Source organism: Artibeus jamaicensis, unplaced genomic scaffold (genome assembly GCF_021234435.1).
Source record: "Artibeus jamaicensis isolate MK-2021 breed Jamaican fruit bat unplaced genomic scaffold, CSHL_Jam_final scaffold_537, whole genome shotgun sequence".
Lineage (NCBI taxonomy): Eukaryota > Metazoa > Chordata > Mammalia > Chiroptera > Phyllostomidae > Artibeus > Artibeus jamaicensis.
The window spans coordinates 44252053-44271914 of record NW_026522047.1 but is presented as its reverse complement, the minus strand read 5'-3'; the positions used below and the strand labels follow the sequence as shown (position 1 = coordinate 44271914).

Genomic DNA, 19862 nt, shown 5'->3' with positions numbered 1-19862 from the left:
ACTTTATCCCCTAGAAACCTCCCCCCACCATAAACCCAAACCACATTTTCTTATAGTTTTCAAGAGCTGGGAACACACAAAAAATATGAAGAAAATAGATTCTGGAGTGAGTTGATTCCTTTCTAGTTAGCAGAAATCAGAACTTCTAGGGACATTTGTTAAATTTGGCTGTGAGATGGCTGCAAATTGACTGGATGTTGAAGGAGGAGCTCTCCTGGTATTACAGAAAACAAGGGACCTACTTGAGACTATGTGACCAGAGGTAGTAGAGTGAGGTCTGCAGAAGTGTCCAGTTGAGACGAAGGTGTACCCATTTGCCAGGTTGTCTCTAATGAATTTTTCTTGAGTTTTTGTTGTGTAATGAATTCAGGACTGTGCTGGAAAGCCAAGCCAAGAAACATCTAAGGAAGTGAAAGTAAAAAGTTATCCTTACAGACAAATAACTGATAAAATGAAAATAGTATCACATTCTTGGTATAAAAGACCTAATTCTTCATAGATCTCATGATTAATACAATGGATTTACAGATATTAAAATCACACATAAAGTGGTTAAATTAAAAAAAAAAAGCCTGAGTTTTATGTTAAGATCTTGCAACTTGGAAGTAAGAAGCAAGGAGTACAAGTGACCTTCCCTCTCAGGAGAGGAAGGGCCAAGATCCTCCTAGGATATTCGCTTTTTTCTTTTCCACTTCCATTAATATCAGCAAATTCCCAGAGATTAGGACAATACAGACCAATTGGCTAATTAGGAGATTTGTGTATTGAGATTTATACCATTGTAAATAATTGGCTGGTGCCTTCAGTCCTTAGTTTCGCTAGTCTTAACTATAGTGGCTCCATATCTGTGTCTCCTTTCTTTGTGGGCATATGCATCAGAAAGTTCCAGCTGGAGTCTGTCTTCCTGCCAGTCCTGAGGCGAGACCCCAATTCTTCATTGTACACAAGGCAGGGGAAGGGCAGCCGATCTGTCTGTATTCCTTGGTCATGGTCCAGCAGAGATGCAGTCTAGCCCAGTAAGTAAGTGCTGTGAAAGATGGTGATTGGAGAAGGAAGGGTTGGGAGTATTATTCCTCCCCAACCAGACAAATGTGACAGTTGCAATAGGTAGATGAGAGGGTGCAAATATACAAATTCAGGTCAGTGCTCTATGGAGTTTGTGTTCTTGGTTCTGCTGGGGATATGAGAACTCTCATTAGGAGTTCTGCTTCCACCCTCATTGGTTCTGACTCTGGTTGGATTCTTCCTCGCCACAGTAGGAAATGGGTCTCCCTAAACTCTCCCCTAAGCACTCCAGAATGATCATGATGGTGACGATGAGAAGGATGACATTAACCATAACATCATGTACTTTTATTGAGGGCTTTCTAAGTGCCAAGCTCTGGGGTAGATATTTTATGTATTTTATTTGGTTTCATCTGCATAAGCTCTCCCAAATTATAAATTCATATATTATTATTATTTTATATAAAAGTGAAGGAGTATAGTATTTTATGTAACTTGTATCAGGTCATGAGTTAAAAAGAATTGAAGCCAGGTTAGAATCTTGGGAGTCTAACTCCAGACTCAGGGCATTCAGCCAGACTTCTCTGCCAATCCAAACAGTCATTTCATTTCCCTGTCAATCCTGACCAGGAACCCCCTGCTCACCCTGCTCTTCTCTGTGGAGTTTTCTGGCAGACCACAGTGGAAAGTCATAGGTAGCATTTGCTGCATGAACTGTAGAAAGTATGGTTGAGGCTACAGGCCAAGGTCATAAAAAGAACTGGCACATGATAATTTGGGGCAGATCTCTCTCTTGTCCTCACTCTTGGATTTCACTTCAACTGTCTACGTTCCTCTGTTCTTATAATCACCCCCTCAATTAAAAAGGATACAAGGACAAAATGTTAGGGTTCATTCCTTCTCAGGATATTGAAAAGAGTTAAAAAATGTACCTCAGATGTACCTGTGGTTAAGATCTCTGTGCTTCTGCTTAAAACTTTCAGAAAGTCTGGACACAATAAAGTTTAGTGCTTCAGAGACTGACAATTTAATTCCAAATCCTGTCTGCTCCACTTATTATTAGTGTGTTATGGGAAAGGTCTTAGTATCTTTGGAACTTGGGATTGTCATCTGAGTTGAGTCCTAGTTGATACAACTTCACTGAATAAGGATTAAACAAAGAATGGATGCCCTCATGTAATACATAGTGATGGATGCACAAGGTAAGGACAAAATAAATTTTAGATATTTTATTATTAATAGTGATAAAGCTAATTCTCATGTCATTTGACTTAAGTATCTGGTGACTTGAAGTTAAGGTTTCCCTACTTCCCTGGCATTTTACTTTTATAAGACAAATGTCAGGACATTTTACTTTTATTTTTGTTTAAAAGGACATTTTACTTTTGTTTATACAAGTGCATCCTTTGTATGTGGAGGGAAATGATTGAATCTCACTTGTTTCTGATCCCCCACTCTAAGCCCATACCTTACTGGCACAGAGGAGGCATCAAAAAAAAAGAGTCTCTGTTAAATATTAAATAGACTCTTCCATTGTTTATAGAAACAGAGTGGGCAATATGGATTCCAAACACTTGACCATTTATGCCAGTGTTTTCATCCTTCTCAGGAATGTCCCATAGGACTACAGACAAGATAAAATAGTGTTTTTGTCTATGTCATAAACTTTTAGTGAGAGCTATTATATTCCATTTAATATTATAAATAATATTCAATGATTTAAGAAGGGAGCAGTTAATCTGATTGTATGAGCTGAGCACATTTTAGGGTTTTGTGTCATTCCATGCTCTAGGGACAGGAAAGCTGTCGACATTTCTACCATAAAAATGGCATTACATTTTTGGAATTGTATTTTATTACTAAACACATTATTCCAATAATGGTTGAAATTCTTTGTTAAAAAATGACCAAATATTTCTTAAGTTCCAACCTTCCCTTAGCTGCAACAGATGGTTTAGAGATGGATGTTTAACTCTTCATTTCAAGAAGGACCACAAGCACAGAGAGATCCAGAGACTTACACACACTCCACAAGAGCAGGTGAAAAATTCAGCACTTAAAACTGACCTTCTTATTCCTGTACCAGCACTCTGTCACTTCCATGTTAGCTAATGAGTGGTTCTTTCAAGCCCTACTTGGGTCCCAGATGAGAAATGGAGGTAAAAAATTCAGTTCATCCTCTTTTGGTTCAGTGAGTTGACCTGTGAATTCTGACAAGGAGCCAGTGGTTTACAGGTGCCGTAATGTCACCAACATTGTGGAAAATAGGGTTTTCTATATATAGTCATGCATTTTACAGTCCAGGCTTGAAATCCAATAGGGAAAATAAATTCCTATCGAAGGTGGAAATTTCATGTGCAGCTATCATGGAATGATTATTACAAAGCAGACTTCAAGGATATTTTCAAATGCATACCTTTATAATAAGAGAATGTAGATGATAGAAAATAATTTCTATATTGGGACAACACATATTGTCAAGTACATGTGAGCAGAATTGAACAGTTATTAGAAGTTGAACTGCTAATCACCACTGACTTAATCAATACAAATTCTTACTTCTGTCATGTGAAGAGAGGTGCAAGAATTTTTATAAGATTGTCATATGAAGCAACTGATATAAATAATAATGTAATATAAATATAAAATATATAATGTAAAATAAATATTTAACACATAAATAGAATATATTAAATTATAAATGTATTAAATCTATATTTTACATTTGTCAGATTTATATTAAAATACATAAATATAAATTGATAAACTAAGTAAAATGAAGTCTTCCCTCACATAATAATGTGTATCAGTAAAATGTTTAAAGTTGATGTGCATACTTCACAAAGAAACTGAAATTCAACATTGCAGTAAACAAGTACATTTCAGAGGCAACCTGTGTAGTAAGTATACTGTTTAGGTAAGCTTTTAAGGAAACTGCTTTTGGATACATAAGTCAATATTGACAAGAAAACATGCGCACCAAGCATAATCAATTTTAAAAAATAAATTAAAAAAATTCCAAAAAAATATATTTTAAAAAATAAAAAAAAAAAAAAAAGAAAAGAAAACATGCGCACCAAATGGATGGTGCTGGTTGTCTATGGTGGATGAGTTATATAGAGAAATGGGATCAAATTAAGATACCAAGAAAAATCAAATTTTTTCAGTAATGTTTCAAATCTTTATACAATGTGAGATCTGAAGCAAATATTATTAAATGTTTGTATTTTTAATGTGGGTGGTGGGTATTAATGATAGTTGCACATTAGGACAACCAAGAATATTGCATGTACAGATGCTGAATAATTTTGTTCTAGGCTGAGGCCACAGTGTGTGTATATATATTTTTTAAGATTTTGTTTATTTATTTTTAGAGAGAGGAGAAAGGAGGGAGAAAGAGAGGAAGAAATAGATCGATATGTGGTTGTCTCTCACATGCTCCCTGCTGGGGACCTGGCCTGCAATCCAGGCATGTGCCATGACTGGGAATTAAACTGGTGACCCTTTGATCTGCAGGCCAGCACTCAATCCCCTAAGCCACACCAGCCAGGTCCTGTATATCGTTAAATAGCCACAGGTATATATTCAGTCAACTAGAAATAAGGACCACTGGTTTAAGTAATTTAAATGATTTTTAAAAACTTTCTAACAATAATACTATAAGGTAAGTTCAATTATTATCTCAGATGCATTTGCATTCTTCTAACTTGATTTTCTACAATTAAATCATAGTTTGACCACATCCCCCCCCCCCCCCCCCAAAAAAAAAAAGACTTTAAGGTAGCTGAAGTAAGAGAATTGCATTCCATGTATGAGGAAGGATTGACATGAAAATCTGTTGTCTAAACATAAAAAGTCTAGGTCTTAAAACTGGTAGTGGTACCTCCCCATTGCTAAAGTGTGAAGTGCTCAACCGTAAATAGGAGGGTTTATGATAAGAGAAACAAAACCAACAGGTATATGAAAAGGTTTTCAACATCACTAACCATCAGGAAAATGCAAGTCACAATCACAATAGGATAACATCTCACACCTATTAAAATGGCTATTATAACAAAAGAAATAACACTTGTGTGAAAAGGAATGTAACTATTGAGTTGTTTAGGCCTACATTCCAATAATTCCAATCATGGGTAAAACAAACAAACAAACAAACAAACAAACAAATAAACAAACAAAAAACCAAACGAGTGTTGGTAAGGATGGAGGAAATGGAACCCTGGTACACTGTTAGTATGAGTGAATATCGGTATAGCCATTATAAAAAAATATGGACACTCCTCAAAAAATTAAAAACTGGTACTAATTAAAATAGAACTACCAAAAGACTTTTAAAGGGCAACTCAGATGTTTGAGTAATCACTTATTTTCATGAAGAAAAGAGGGAGAAGACCCAAGAATGATAAAACTCATGAAGATAACTATCATATAAAAATACTTTTTGATTATGAACATTCAACTTCATTTAGAATCCAGATTACACAATCATGTTTATACAGTGTTTAACATTATCTAAATTAAGAAACTACTAAACTAGCACTGCATTTGAATAAAAAAAGGTATATTTACCTACTTTCTAATTTCTTTACATTAGAATGATATTTTTTTCCTTACAGGGGAAAGAGTATTTCTTATGAAGTACACTGTATTTTCCTGTAATTATGAATTTGTTATCTCTAATTTTCTTGCTCCTCTGATTCTCTTCAGTCAAGTTCCTGGGAAGTAAAGTGTGTATAGAAAGAGGTGAATAACATGAAAACCAATAAAGATATGGCTCTAATCAGATAGGATTTGTCATACTGAGAAATATTGCTGAAGGTACTGAGGTGTCTGACCTTGGAAGCTAATCACCTCGATACAAAATATGGACACAGTGCCGTGTGCTCATTTACTTCTTTTTTTTATTTTTCAATTCTCTTTTCTTTTTCAAAAGGTGTGCACAAAATCTCACACGTGTCTCAGAATTCTTCCTCATGAGTCTCTCAGATGATCTGGAACTGCAGCCCTTGCTCTTTGGGTTGTTCCTGTCCATGTACCTGGTCACTGTGCTTGGGAACCTGCTCATCATCCTGGCCATCAGCTCTGACTCCCACCTGCACACGCCCATGTACTTCTTCCTCTCCAACCTATCCTTGGCTGACATATGTTTCATTTCTACCACTGTTCCGAAGATGATTGTGGACATCCATGCTCACAGAAGAGTCATACCCTATGGGAACTGCCTGACACAGATGTCTTTTTTGATCCTTTTTGGATGTATGGATGGTATGCTTCTGACTGTGATGGCCTATGATCGGTTTGTGGCCATCTGTCATCCTCTGCACTACCCAGTCATCATGAATCCATGCCTCTGCTGCTTCTTAGTTTTGGTGTCATTTCTTATCAGTCTTTTGGACTCTCAGTTGCACAATTTGATTGTATTACAACTTACTTGCTTCAAGGATGTAAAGATTTCTAATTTCTTCTGTGATCCTTCTCAACTTCTTCATCTTGCTTGTTCTGACACATTCACCAATAACTTAGTCATGTATTTTGTTGGCACCATCTCTGGTGGTGTTCCACTCTCAGGGATCTTTTTCTCTTACTATAAAATTGTTTCCTCCATTCTGAGAGTCCCATCAGTAGGTGGGAAGTATAAAGCCTTCTCCACCTGTGGTTCTCACTTGTCTGTTGTTTGCTTATTTTATGGAACAGCTTTTGGGGTTTACCTTGGATCAACATTGTTGCCTTCTCCCAGAGAGGCTATGGCAGCCTCGGTCATGTACAGTGTGGTCACTCCCATGCTAAACCCATTTATCTACAGCCTGAGGAACAGAGACATTAAGAGTGCCCTGTGGAGGCTCCACAGCAGAACAGTCTCATCTTAGTATCTGTGTTACTTTTTGGAGTGTGGTTGGAAAAACTAGCCAAAACAAACATGTAGACCAGTGAATACTGTTTCCTTGGTCATATTTTTTTCTAGTCTCATGGTTTTCATTCCTCTCCATGCTTCATATATGAACTTTACTTCTTTTAATTTGTCTTTAATTTAATTGGCAGAGTATGGGCTTCCTTTGTACATCATAATAAATGCATGAAAGGGTCTCCTCTTTGACTCTAGTATCCAGGTGAAGTACACAATTCTCTTATTATATACTTAAACTTTTCCCCATGGTTTTAGGGTATTTTCTATACAATTTTTTGCATCTGTCACATCTGCTCATTCAGCTAATTTCTGAGGAGCCAGTAGTTCACTGTTTTCCTTCCTATTTATTTATGTTCAATTTTTTAAGCTTTATATTTTGTTTAAGTACAGTTGTCTCTATTTTTCCACCACCCTGCCCCCCATCCCAGCCATCCCTACCTCCTACCCTTGATCCTAACCTTTGGATTTGTCTATGTGTCCTTTCCAGATGTTCCTGAAAACCTTTCCCTTTCCCCTTCCCATTACTCCCTCCCACCTTCCCTCTGGTTACTGTCAATTTGTCCTTAATTTCAATGGCTCTGGTTATATTATGCTTGCTTCTTTGTTTCGTTGATTAGCTTCCACTTATAGGTGAGATCATATGGTATTTGCCTTTCACTGCCTGGCATATTTCACTTAGCATAATGCTCCCCAGTTCCATCCACACTGTCGCAAAGGGTAGGATCTCCTTTTTTCTTTCTACTGTGAAGTATTTCATCAGTTGTAGATTTTATTGGAATCCCCTGGGGATTTTTATAAATACTGATAACTGCGTCTGTTGGAGTTCATCAAGAAGATGTGACTACCAGTTGACCCAAGAGCTGGACTTGGGGAATCACTCCTTATCTCCTCCCCTGTCCTTAGAATGTTTCTGAAACATTTCATCCTGAAATAGGACAAGCTCTTTTCGATGAGCAGAAATCAGAAGTCACTGGGGACATTTGTTGAATTTGGGCACCAAATGGCTGCATCTTGGTGTGATGTCAATGGAGGGACCCCAGTGATGGGAGAGAAACCATACAAGCTTTTTGGGACTACTTGACTTGAAGGAACATGGTCTGCAGAAACACCAAATTAGAGGTGATTTCTACTAATATGCCAGTTTATCTGCAGGAAAATTTTGCTGAAGAGCACTGTGGTGTGATGGGTTGTGGACTATGCTGGGAAGCAGAGACATATCTCCAGTATCGTGATGCTTAGAGACCAACGTCTTGATAGGGAGTGAGGCCTACATGGTGGGCAGATTCTAACCTACTCTGGATCCTGTATTCATATTCTTGTGGACACCCATCTTCTGGGGTGTGCCTTGGGCCTGCTGACTTGCTCCCAATTGATATGACATGGCAAAATTGATGAGGTGTCACTTCTGGTATTAGGGTAAAAAAAAGGCTCTAGGTTTCATATTCCTGGACTTTGTCTCTCTGTTACTTGTCTTAATGGGATCCAACAGCCATGTGTGAGCTTCCCTATGAGGGACCCACATGGCAGAGAACTGAGGAAGGCCTCTGGCCAACAGCCCACAGGAAACTCCATCCTTCCAAGAGTGCATGGGCTTGGAAGGTCTCTTCCCAGCCAAACTTTGAGGACTGCAGCCCTAGCTAACACTTTGATTGCATTCTTGTTAGGTACTCTGGCTTATTGAAGAGAAGTGGCAAGTTATAAAATAAAGTTTGTAAGAGTCAATAGTTTTCTAGTACACCAACAAACACCAATGAAAGAAAAAAATTGGAACTTGGTCTATCATTTAAATCAGCAAAAAAATAAAAAACAAAACACAAAACAAAACAAAACAAAATCCCAGCTTGACTTGGGGTGGTGAACACACAATACAATATGCAGATGATATAGTACAGAACTATATACCTTAAACCTATACAACTTTATTAACCAATGTCACCACAATAAACTCAATTAAAAAAAGAAAAAGTGAAAAAAAAACATTGGAGATGTACAGTGCTGCAAAGAGCACTTTGCACATAGTAAACCCTCAATAAATAATACTTATGTCCATTTAAAAAAACACCTTGCTCTGGCCAGTGTGGCTCAGTTGATTGGAGCACCATGCTGTAAACTGGAAGCCTGTGAGCTCAATTCCAGATCAGAGTACATGCCTGGTTGAGGGGCCTACAAAAGGCATCAATGTATCTCTCTTTGCTGTTTCTCTTTTTCCTTCCCTTCCCTTCTCTCTAAAGTCAATAAGTATGTCCTTGGATGAGGGTTTTTAAAAAATTCCCTAAGAAAGAGAAATAGTTTCTTTTAGAGACAGAAATCTTAACTAAGAAAATGGAAATGGTTTCAGATTCTTTTTAAAGAAGGCCTAATTCTTCCTAACTTGCATGATTAATACAATGGATTTTCAGATAGCAAAGCCAAAAAGAGCCTTTGTTTCCAGAAGGAAAAGAGAGCTTGCATTCTATGTTCAGGTCCTTGATTATGGAAGTAAGAAGCAAAGTTACAGATGTGCTTTCTCCTGAGAAGAGGAGTCCCACATCCTTCTAAGTACATTCACTGTTCTTTTCCTCTTCTGTTAATATTAGGAAATCCTCTGAGATTAGGAAAACATGGACCAATTTTGCTAATTATGAGCTCTGTGCATTGAGCACTGAAGGCCATATAGAAGTAAATTATTAGCCCTTCAGGTTGCCAGTCCCAGGTAAGCTTCATATTTGTGTCTCTTCCTGCCAGAGTTGCCACCTGCATTGGGAGATCCATGCCTGAATCTGTCTGCATGCCAGTCCTGGAAGGAGAGCCTGGGCCCTCATCATTACCAAACTTCTAGGTCATGTCCCAGCAGGAATACAGCAGAAACCAGTGAGTACCAAGGCAGATGGTGGATGGAAAAGGAATTATGGAGAAACTTGTCTCTTCATTATCAAGATAGTGGGACAATTGAGATAGCCAGGTGAGAGGGCATTGACAGGTGAAGTTGCAGCTCAAAGATTTATGAAATTTATGTCCTCTTTTCTTTTGTGGATTTCAAACTCTCATTCAGAATTCTGCTCCTCTCCATTCTTAGCTTCCCAGGTCGTTGCCCAGACCAGAGCAGGAAACGGATCTCTCCATCCCCTAAATACTCCAGAATATCTCTGATGCTGATTGTAATCATGATGGTGATGGGGAGAGGAACCAGAATATCGCAAAACTTTAATGAGGTTTCCTTGTGTCAGGCTCAGTGCTATGTTATGTAGCTTTAATTTTCACCTGCATGATACTCCCAAGATCAAGGTGTACACATGATTGTTATTTTAGGATTGAGGAGAGGAGCACAGTGTTCTTACTTAATTTGTACCTAGGTCCTGAGGTAAAAAAGGGTGGAGTGAGGTTTGGATCTGAGCAGTGAAACTATATATATTCACAGAACAATGTCTTTCCATACAAGTTAGGTGCACATAGCTATTGAGCTCTTGGAACATGGCTAGTCCAAATTAAGATATGCTGTCCATTTAAAGTACCGGATTGTGAAGAAGTGCAAGAAAAGACTGTAGAATATCTCTGTTGTGTATATTGGTAAAACTATACTTTAAAAAAAGATTTTATTTATTTATTATGAGAGGAGGGAGGGAGGGAGAAAGAGAGGGAGAGAAACATTGATGTGCAAGAGAAACATTGATAGCCTCTTGTGCCCCCACAACTGGGGACTGAAGCCCCAACCCAGGCATGTGCTGTGACTGGGAATCAAACTGGCAACCTTATGGTTTGTGGAATGATGCCCAATGAACTGACCCACACTATCAGAGCAAAGCTATACTATTTTTGATAATGGGCTAAATGAACTGTTAAAATAAAAATACGCCCCCCCCCAATACCCACCCAGCCAACCTACTCAATATATATTTTTTTCCTCTTTCCAGCTCTCTCCAGGCAGATGCCTGTGGAGAAATGACATTTCTAATTTCCCAGTATCCACACCGTGGTTGGCATAGAGTAGGTGCCTAATACAAATAAATATATATTTAGAAAGTATACCTTTATATACCTCTGTATACTTCTCTTTCAGAACACACACACACACACACACACACACACACACACACTCTGTTAAATATTGATTACCCATTGTTAGTTTATAGGAACACAGCATAGTCCACCTGGCTGACACACACTGGGGTCTTTCCTGCCTGGTCTTTCATCCCTTCCAGGGATGTCCATGTGACTAAAGAAATGAATGAGATTCTGTCATTTCCTTCTAAGCACCCTTCCTGAAGGACTAATTGAACCTGATGAGGGCATTGTGAGAACCTCTGATTTGCAGCCAAGTTGGACTGAAGTTGTGGGTAAACTGGGGACCTGCTGCTCCAGAAGGTCCCGATCTGAAGTCAGGAGGAGAGTGGTCTTGTGTGACTGAGCCTTAACTTATTGGATCTGGCACTGCCGGCAGATAGTGTCAGAACTGAGTTAAATTGACATTCAGCTGGTGTTGTGGAGAATTGCTTGGTATGGGTCCCCTTGCCCCACAGAAACATTTGGTGACCAGAGGGGTTGGAAGTAAAATGTCCTGTGTAAAGTAAAGAAGACACAGCAAGAGGTGAAAAACTGGGCAGGTTTTTCCATGCAGGGCTAAATAATTCATTTAATTCTAATTTAGTAAGAGTGTCCATGCCCATTAGGGGATTTTTGAGGGCAATGGGTACTGTTGCAATGGGAAATTCAGGCAAAACAATAGTTCCAATGGTCAAGGCAAAGAATACATGTTTATCCTTTATTTTTATGTTCAAGAACCTTCCTAAGATTATAGAGGGTACCTTGTTAAAACTATTAGGATCCCCAACTATTACTATAATTTGAAACCCAGTATTTGTCGAGGATATAAAAATATGCCAATTGGTGCATTTCAGCTGCTGTTAAACTTAATTCAGAACCAAGTTGAAGAGATGCAAAAACCAATCACCACACTTTGATTTTTTTCTATGAATTCTTTCAGTAAAATTTGAAGTTCCAATAGGGTCAAACTGTATACCTCTGTTTCAGTTTTGTTTGTTTGTTTGTTTGTTTCCCCATATCCAGGTTTCTCTTCTCTCCTCTTTCTTTCTTTTTAGATATATTTTATTGATTATGCTATTGCAGTTGTCCCATTTCCCCCCCTTCACTCCCCTCTGCCCTGCATACTCCCTCCCACCCACATTTCCCCCCTTTAGTTCATGTCCATGGGTTGTACATATAAGTTCTTTAGCTTCTACATTTCCTATACTATTCTTACCCTCCCCCTGTCTATTTGCTACCTACCATCTATGCTACTTATTCTCTGTACCTTTTCCTCCTCTCTTCCCCTCCCACTCCCCTGTTGACAACCCTCCACATGATCTCCATTTCTGTGATTCTGTTCCTATTCTAGTTGTTTGCTTAGTTTGCTTTTGTTTTTGTTTTAGGTGTGATTGTTAATAATTGTGAATTTGTTGTTCTTTTACTGTTCATACTTTTTATCTTTGTTTTCTTAGATAAATCCCTTTAACATTTCATATAATAAGGGCTTGGTGATGATGAACTCCTTTAACTTGACCTTATCTGGTAAACACTTTATCTGCCCTTCCACTCTAAATGAAAGCTTTGCTGGATGGAGCAATCTTGGATGTAGGTCCTTCCCTTTCATGACTTGGAATACTTCTTTCCAGCCCCTTCTTGCCTGTAAGATCTCTTTTGAGAAATCAGCTGACAGTCTTATGGGCACTTCTTTGTAGGTAACTGTTGTCTTTTCTCTTGCTGCTTTTAAGATTCTCTCCTTCCCTTTCATCTTGGGTAATATAATTATTATGTGTCTTTATGTGTTCCTCCTTGTGTCCACCTTCTTTGGGACTCTTTGAGCTTCCTGGACTTCCTGGAAGTCTATTTTCTTTGCCAGATTGGGGAAGTTATATTTTATTATTTGTTTAAATAACTTTTGCACTTGTTGCTGTTCCTCTTCTCCTCCCGGTACCCCTATAATTCGGATGTTAAAATGTTTAAAGATGTCCTGGAGGTTCCTAAGCCTCTCCTCATTTTTTTTTTGAATTCTTGTTTCTTCATTCTTTTCTGGTTGGGTGTTTCTTTCTTCCTTCTGGTCCACTCCATTGATTTGAGTTCCAGTTTCCTTCCCATCTCTATTGGTTCCCTATACATTTTTCTTTATTTCACTTAGTGTAGCCTTCATTTTTTTTTCATCTAATTTGGACCAAATTTAACTAATTCTGTGAGCATCCTGATCACCTGTTTTTGGAACTGTGCATCTGATAGGTTGGCTATCTCTTTGTTGCTTAGTTGTATTTGTACTGGAGCTTTGATCTGTTTTTCCATTTCGGCCATTTTTTTGTCTTGACGCACCTGTTACATAGTAAGGGGCGGAGCCCTAGGTGTTCATCTGGGTGGGGTAGCCCATGTCGCTGTTGTAATGATGTATGTGGGACAGGGGTCTGAGGGGGAACAATGGCACTCACTCCACTCTGCTGGTTTTCAGTCACTTCCCTCACTTTCCACCAGCAAATTGGGCCCTTCTGGTGCTGATTCTTGTGTGGGTGGGTTTGTGTACATTCTAGGACCCTGAGGGTCTCTCCAATGAACTCTCCTTTGACACTGGGAATTTCTCCTGCTGCCTCAACCCCCCAAGTATTTTCAGTCAGAGGTTTGAGGCTTTATTTCTCCTCACTGGGGCCCTGGGTTGCACAGTCTGTCCCACTCTCCAGTTGTTTCTCCTGGTTTATCTGCACGTGAATGTGGGGTTGTCCACTCCACAATCCGCTGCCTCACTGGGTTTGCCAGCCACTGGCTTGCTGCAAGTCCTCTTTGCCTGGCTGCCTGTTTCCTCCCCTCCTACCAGTCTGGATGAATGTGTCTTCTTTAACTCCTTGGTTGTTGGACTTTCATACAGTTCAGTTTTCTGTCAGTTCTGGTTGTTTTTTATTTTTAAATTGTTGTTGTCCTTCTTTTGGTTGTGTGAGGAGGCACAGTGTGTCTACCTATGCCTCCATCTTGGCCAGAAGTCCTTGTCTCTCATCACTGGATATGCTTCAAGGGATGCTCTCTCTATCCTACTCATATTTATAAATTTCTTCCTTCAGAGAGCCTGAAATGAGTATCTTCAGGGTTAGGGAATTCCTCCACAATAATGATTTATGTACCTCATGCTTAGATTAGGTTTGAATTAACCCATTCACTGTGACACAGAGATGCCATAGGTGTTTCTCTCTAAAACCCTGAGGATTCAGGTCTTTGTTGTGAGGAAGGCATGGGAAACAGTAGCAGCAGGCATATTTAAAGGTCCTTATGAGATTTTTATTCTTAGGAGTGTAGATCTCAAAATGGCTCATAATGTCTACATTTCTTTCCTTCCCCCTCCCACCCTGACCCTTCTCTCTTTTTCCTTTCTATTTCCTTTCCCCCTCTCTGTTTCTCTCTCTCTCTCTCTGTTTCTCTCTAATTACTACTCTTTTGTGAGCAACCATCCAATTAACCTATATTGTGCACAGGGTATACTGTTTCCCCTGAGCACCCACAGGGGCCAATGCCTTGTTGAAACAGACAATCATATCAGGTAAGAATCTTTCTCCTGACCCTAGTGTCATTCACATCTTCATTCAAAGACATCTTCATACAGATATGTTTGTTGAGACCCAAGATCCAGTGCCACATTAAGGAAAGATTCAATTTCATACTCTTGTCTCTAAAAGCTAAGTAATTATTGAATCTTCTAAGTCAGGTCAGTTAGATCTAGAAGAAAGAATTGGAAAGACTCAACAAATGCAGCACAGTGCAGCACTGTGTAAAATGCAAGCTTGCTAGCAGGGACTAGCTCAAAGTGCATGTTTGCCATCACACAGCCAAGCCAGAGCAAGAAAAGACAGACTTGCAATGGTGGTGGCCATTGTCTTAGTGGCCCACTCACTGCATCAAGTGTAGCAAGCACTCTACAGAAATAGGATGGACTGCCACCCAAAACTTGGCTTGGATGTTGAGGCTGAAAATGCCACACATATAGGAGAGTATGAAAATTTTAATCCTAATATGAAGATCTCCCTGTCTGTAGAGAGCATAGCAGCCTTTCTAAGCTGTTCTGAAATGCCATGAGAGGTCAAGGAAAGTGGCTTTAAAAAACCTGGGTACAGGACTCATGGGCATGGACAATGGGGTGGGGATTGATGATGGGGAGGTGGTGGGCAGGGCAGGGAGAAGCAATGGAGAGAATGGTGAGACAATTGTAACTGAACTACAATAAAAAAACAACAACCCCAAAACCATTGTGGTTAGGATGTGGGTTCGGAGTGAGTTCCTGCATATGAAAATCTTTCCCCGTCACAAAAAAAGGGAGGACCTGGCCTTTTTCTTAAAAAGAGGTATGATCAACATACAATTAAGTAAATGCTGAAAATCACTTTGTACCCAAACCAGTACTGGCTGAGAGTACCTCTTTTTTTGTATCTTGGCCAACACCAGGTATTAACAATCGTTGCCAAGTTGATAGGTGAAAAATAGTATCGATTTAATTTGTTTATTTCCTAGTTAGGCTAAATTTTTTTCTATGTTTTTGTCTACTTGTATTTCTTCTTTTATGACATGGGTATTCACATGTTTTGTTAATTTTTAATTAATTTCTTTTTTAACCATTTTAAAGTATACAGTTTATTTCATTAATCTTTTTAAAATATATTTTGTTTTCCATTTTTAAAATTTAATTATTTTTCAAGTACAGTTTTCTGCTTTTTACTCCCTTCCCAGCCCACCCCCCATGATCCCCACCTCCCTCCCATTTCCACCCCCCATAGCTGTTGTCCATGTGTCCTTTATACTAGCTCCTCTAAATCCCTCCCCTTTTCCCCCTGAAATTCCCTCCCCTCTCCCCCCTGGTCGCTGTCCTCCCATTCTCCATTTTAGTGTCTTTGTTTTTATTTTGCTTGCTTGTTTGTTTTGTTGTTTAGCTTCCTGTTAAAGGTGAGATCATCTGGTATTTGTCCCTCAACACCTGGCTTACTTCACTCAGCATAATGCTCTCCAGTTCCATCCATGCTGTTGCAAAGGGTAGGAGTTCCTTCTTTCTCTCTGCACATACATGAATATTAAATTTTTATTTACTTGAAAATATGCTTCATTTTCCTAGAACTTGGTCCAGCATACCACTGTTTCTCAAGTGTTCCTAGTTAGTTCCTATATCTTTTTTCATTTTTCAATTACAGTTTACATTCAGTATAATTCTGTGTTAGTTTCAGATGCACTGCATTGTGGTTAGAAAATCATGTACTTTACAGAGTTGGTTCCCCCCAGTATTTCAAGTACCCACCTGGCCCCATACATAGTTATCATGATACTATTAACTATATTCCCTATGCTGTAGTTTTACATCTCTGTGACAATTCTGTAATTACCAATCTGTACTTCTTAATCCCTTTACCTTTTTCCCCCAGTCCCCTAACCACCCTCCCCTCTGTCAGCCTGTTCTGTGTATCTATGAGTTTGTTTCTATTTTGTTAGTTTATTTTGTTCATTAGATTCCACATATAAGTGAAATCATATGGTGTTTGTCTTTCTCTGTCTGACTTATTTCACTTAGCATAATACCCTCCAAGTCCATCCATGCTGTGGCAAATGGTAAGATTTCTTTTTTTTAATGCCAGATAGATATTTCATTGTGTAAATATACCACAGCTTTTCCACCCATTCATCTATTGAAGGGTACTTGGGTTGCACCCAAATCTTGGCTATTGTAAATAGTGCTGCAATGAACATAGGGGTGCATATATTCTTTTAAGTTAGTGTTTCAGGTTTCTTTGGATATATACCTAGAAGTAGAATTGCTGGGTCACAAGACCATTCCATTTTTAATTTATTTTGAGGCATCTCCACACTGTTTTCCATAGTGGTTTTACTAATCTGCACTCTCACCAACAGTGCACCAGAGTTCCTTTTTCTTCACATCCTCACCAGCACTTGTTTGTTGACTTGTTGATGATAGCCATTCTGATAGGTGTGAAGTGATATCTCATTGTGGTTTTGATTTGCATTACTCTGATGATTAGTGATGCTGAGCATCTTTTCATATGTCTATTGGCCATTTGTATGTCCTCTTTGGAGAAGTGTTTATTCATGTCCTTGCCCATTGTTCTTTCGTTGTAGGAGTTCTTTGTAAATTTCAGATATTAACATTTACCAGGTATACCATTGGTGAGTATGTTCTCCCATTTAGTGGGTTGTCTTCATTTTGTTGATGATTTCCTTTGGTTTTTAGTTTATTATTAACTGTAGTCACCATGTTGTACATTACATCCCCCATGACTTTTTTATTTCATAACTGAAGAGCCAAGTCTTTCTTATCAGCTAGCCCAGATGTTGCAGAAGGGGATGAGAGAGAGAGGAGTGGTTTGAAAACCATTAGTAGCCAAACATCACACACAAAAAGTGAATTCAGACACTTTATTACATAAATCTTATAGGGTACATATAAATAACAAAAATCAAGGGAGTGAATTGCGCTGAATTTGGATAAAATACATTTGACTGCTTATTATTGTCCTTGAACTAAGGTCACTTTAAAAAAAACATTTTTTTCTTTAAGAAAGAAGGATGTTTCTCATTCCCTTTCTTTCCTTCACAGGAAGGGACTGATATGTCACTGTGTTTATGGACTTATAAATCTCTAAATAACCTTACTTCTCTAATTTCTTTAGCCCATTTTTTCCCAAAGTGATGCATGTAGTAACAGGTTAATGAAGAAAAATCCAGTATGAAAAGAGTTCTAAGAAGAATGTTTGTCATAACTGAGAAATATTACTAAAGGAGAATGGTCCATAAGTGTGAATACTTTATGTATGAATTGCCTAAATCCAAAATACAGACACACTGGTGTGCTTGTTTCCTGTATACCAGCTCTCATGTATCTTCCAAAAGGTGTTTCTGCTATGTGGAACCACAGAATCTCACAGGTGCATTGCAATTCCTCCTTCTGGGGTTCTCAGATCATCCAGAACTTCAGCCTCTAACTTTCAGCCTCTTCCTGTCCATGTACTTGGTGACCATGCTGGGGAACCTGCTCATCATCCTGACCATCGGCTCTGACTCTCACCTCCACACTCCCATGTACTTCTTCCTCTCCATCCTATCCATGACTGACATTGGCTTTACTTCTACCACCATGCCAAAGATAATTTGGGACATTCAAACTCACAGCAGAGTTATTTCCTATGCTGGCTGCCTGATTCAGTCATCTTCTTTTTATTTTTTTGGATGTTTGGACGGTATGCTCCTAACTGTGATGGCCTATGATCGGTTTGTGGCTATTTGTTACCCCCTGCACTACACAGTCATCATGAACCCTCACCTCTGTAGCCTGTTGGTTCTGGTGTCTTTTTTGATCAGCCTTTTGGACTCCCAACTGCACTGCTTGATGATATTGCAGCTTTCTTTTTGCACAAATACAGAAATTCCTCATTTCTTCTGTGATCCTCCGCAACTCCTCAAGCTTGCTTGTAATGATAACTCTACCAATCAAATGTTACTCTATTTTATTGGTGCCATCTTTGGTGGTATTCCAGTCTCAGGGATCTTTTTCTCTTACTATAAAATTGTTTCCTCCATTCTGAGAGTCCCATCATCAGGGGGGAAGTATAAGGCCTTCTTCACCTGTGGCTCTCACCTTTCAGCTGTTTGTTTATTTTATGGAACAGGGCTTGGGGTGTACCTCAGTTCTATCATCTCACATTCTTTCAGAAATGATGCAGAGGTGTCTGTGGTGTTTGCTGTGGTCGCCCCCATGCTGAATCCTTTCATATATAGTCTAAGGAACAGGGATATGAAGAGGGCCATGCGGAGGCTCCTCAGCAGAATAGCCTAGTCTCAATACTTGGGCCATTGTGGGTTTTTTGTCTGTGGGTTGAAAATGACTGCAAAACCAACATCTGGAATTGGCAAACATACCTCTTCAATTATACAATTTTTGTAGCTCATGGTTTTTATTCATCTTTATTTATATATCTGAAAATTGCTTATTTTGACACATCTTTATTGGAATTAAAGGAGTATTCTGAGATCCTATGTATGTCAGAAATCACCTCACAACTGAATCCTATTACAACTGTGGAATCTTCTGTATTTGTCATCTAGGATCCAGGTATCCTGTAGAAATTCACAACTCCCTTTTAATGTGTATGTATATGTATATATGATTCTCAACTATTTTCACTGTCCATGTCTATTTTTTCATAAAACTTTGTCTTCAGACAAATGTATTAGTGCAGGCTGTGTCAGAGAATGTGTGTCACTGATCCACAATCTAGACTTCTTATTGAAAGCATCAAATGAGCTTTAAAAATCTTTGTGCCTCAGTTCTATCACCATACAGAAAGATTTAATTGGATTGGAGAGTGAAAAGAGCATAATGTTCTTTTTAAAAATTATTTTATTGTTGTTCAAGTACAGTTTTCTGCATTTCCCACCTCCCCACTCCCCACCCTAGGGATCCTTACCTCCCTCCCCTGATTCCACTTTCCTTGGTTTTGTCCATGTGTCCTTTATAGTTGTTCCTGAAAACCCTTCCCCACTTTCCCCCCACTATCCCCTTTCACCTCCCCTCTGTCAGATTGTTTTTAATTTCAATGGTTCTGGTTATATTTTGCTTGCTTCTTTGTTTTGTTGATTAGGTTCCACTTAAAGGTGAGATCATACGGTATTTGTCTTTCACTGCCTGGAATATTTTACTTAGCATAATGCTCTCCAGTTCCAATTATGCTGTCACAAAGGGAAGGAGTTCTTTCTTTCTACTGTGTAGTATTCCATCATGTAAATGTACCATAGTTTTTTGATCCATTCATTTACTGATGGGCACTTAGGTTGCTTCCAGCACTTGGCTATTGTAAATTGTGCTGCTATGAACATTGGGGTGCATAGGTTCTTATGGATTGGTGTTTCAGGGTTATAATCCCAGTGGTGGAATTGCCAGGTCAAAAGGCAGTTCCATTTT

General features: G+C 38.8%; 2 protein-coding genes across 2 annotated transcripts; both read left to right on the top strand.

The window, feature by feature from the left end:
* The first annotated feature begins 870 nt into the window (after nucleotides 1-870).
* LOC119045865 (putative gustatory receptor clone PTE01) lies at nucleotides 871-6872 on the top strand. Its single transcript, XM_037140719.2, has 2 exons — nucleotides 871-1016; nucleotides 5939-6872. The coding sequence occupies exons 1-2, from the start codon at nucleotides 871-873 to the stop codon at nucleotides 6870-6872; spliced, it is 1080 nt and encodes a 359-aa protein (XP_036996614.2).
* Nucleotides 6873-17542: 10670 nt separating this feature from the next.
* Nucleotides 17543-18737, top strand: LOC119045864 (putative gustatory receptor clone PTE01). Its single transcript, XM_037140718.2, has one exon. It carries the CDS (start codon nucleotides 17688-17690, stop codon nucleotides 18735-18737), a length of 1050 nt encoding a protein of 349 aa, XP_036996613.2. The 5' UTR covers nucleotides 17543-17687.
* The last annotated feature ends 1125 nt before the right edge of the window (nucleotides 18738-19862 follow it).

What these genes read in the sequence shown, in the direction of transcription:
- LOC119045865 (XM_037140719.2), top strand. Translation starts at nt 871, where the DNA reads ATGCATCAGAAAGTTCCAGCTGGAGTCTGTCTTCCTGCCAGTCCTGAG. An exon ending in CAGAGATGCAGTCTAGCCCA is followed by an intron (nt 1,017 to 5,938) that starts GTAAGTAAGTGC and finishes CTTTTTCAAAAG; the next exon opens with GTGTGCACAAAATCTCACAC.
- LOC119045864 (XM_037140718.2), top strand. Translation starts at nt 17,688, where the DNA reads ATGGTCCATAAGTGTGAATACTTTATGTATGAATTGCCTAAATCCAAA.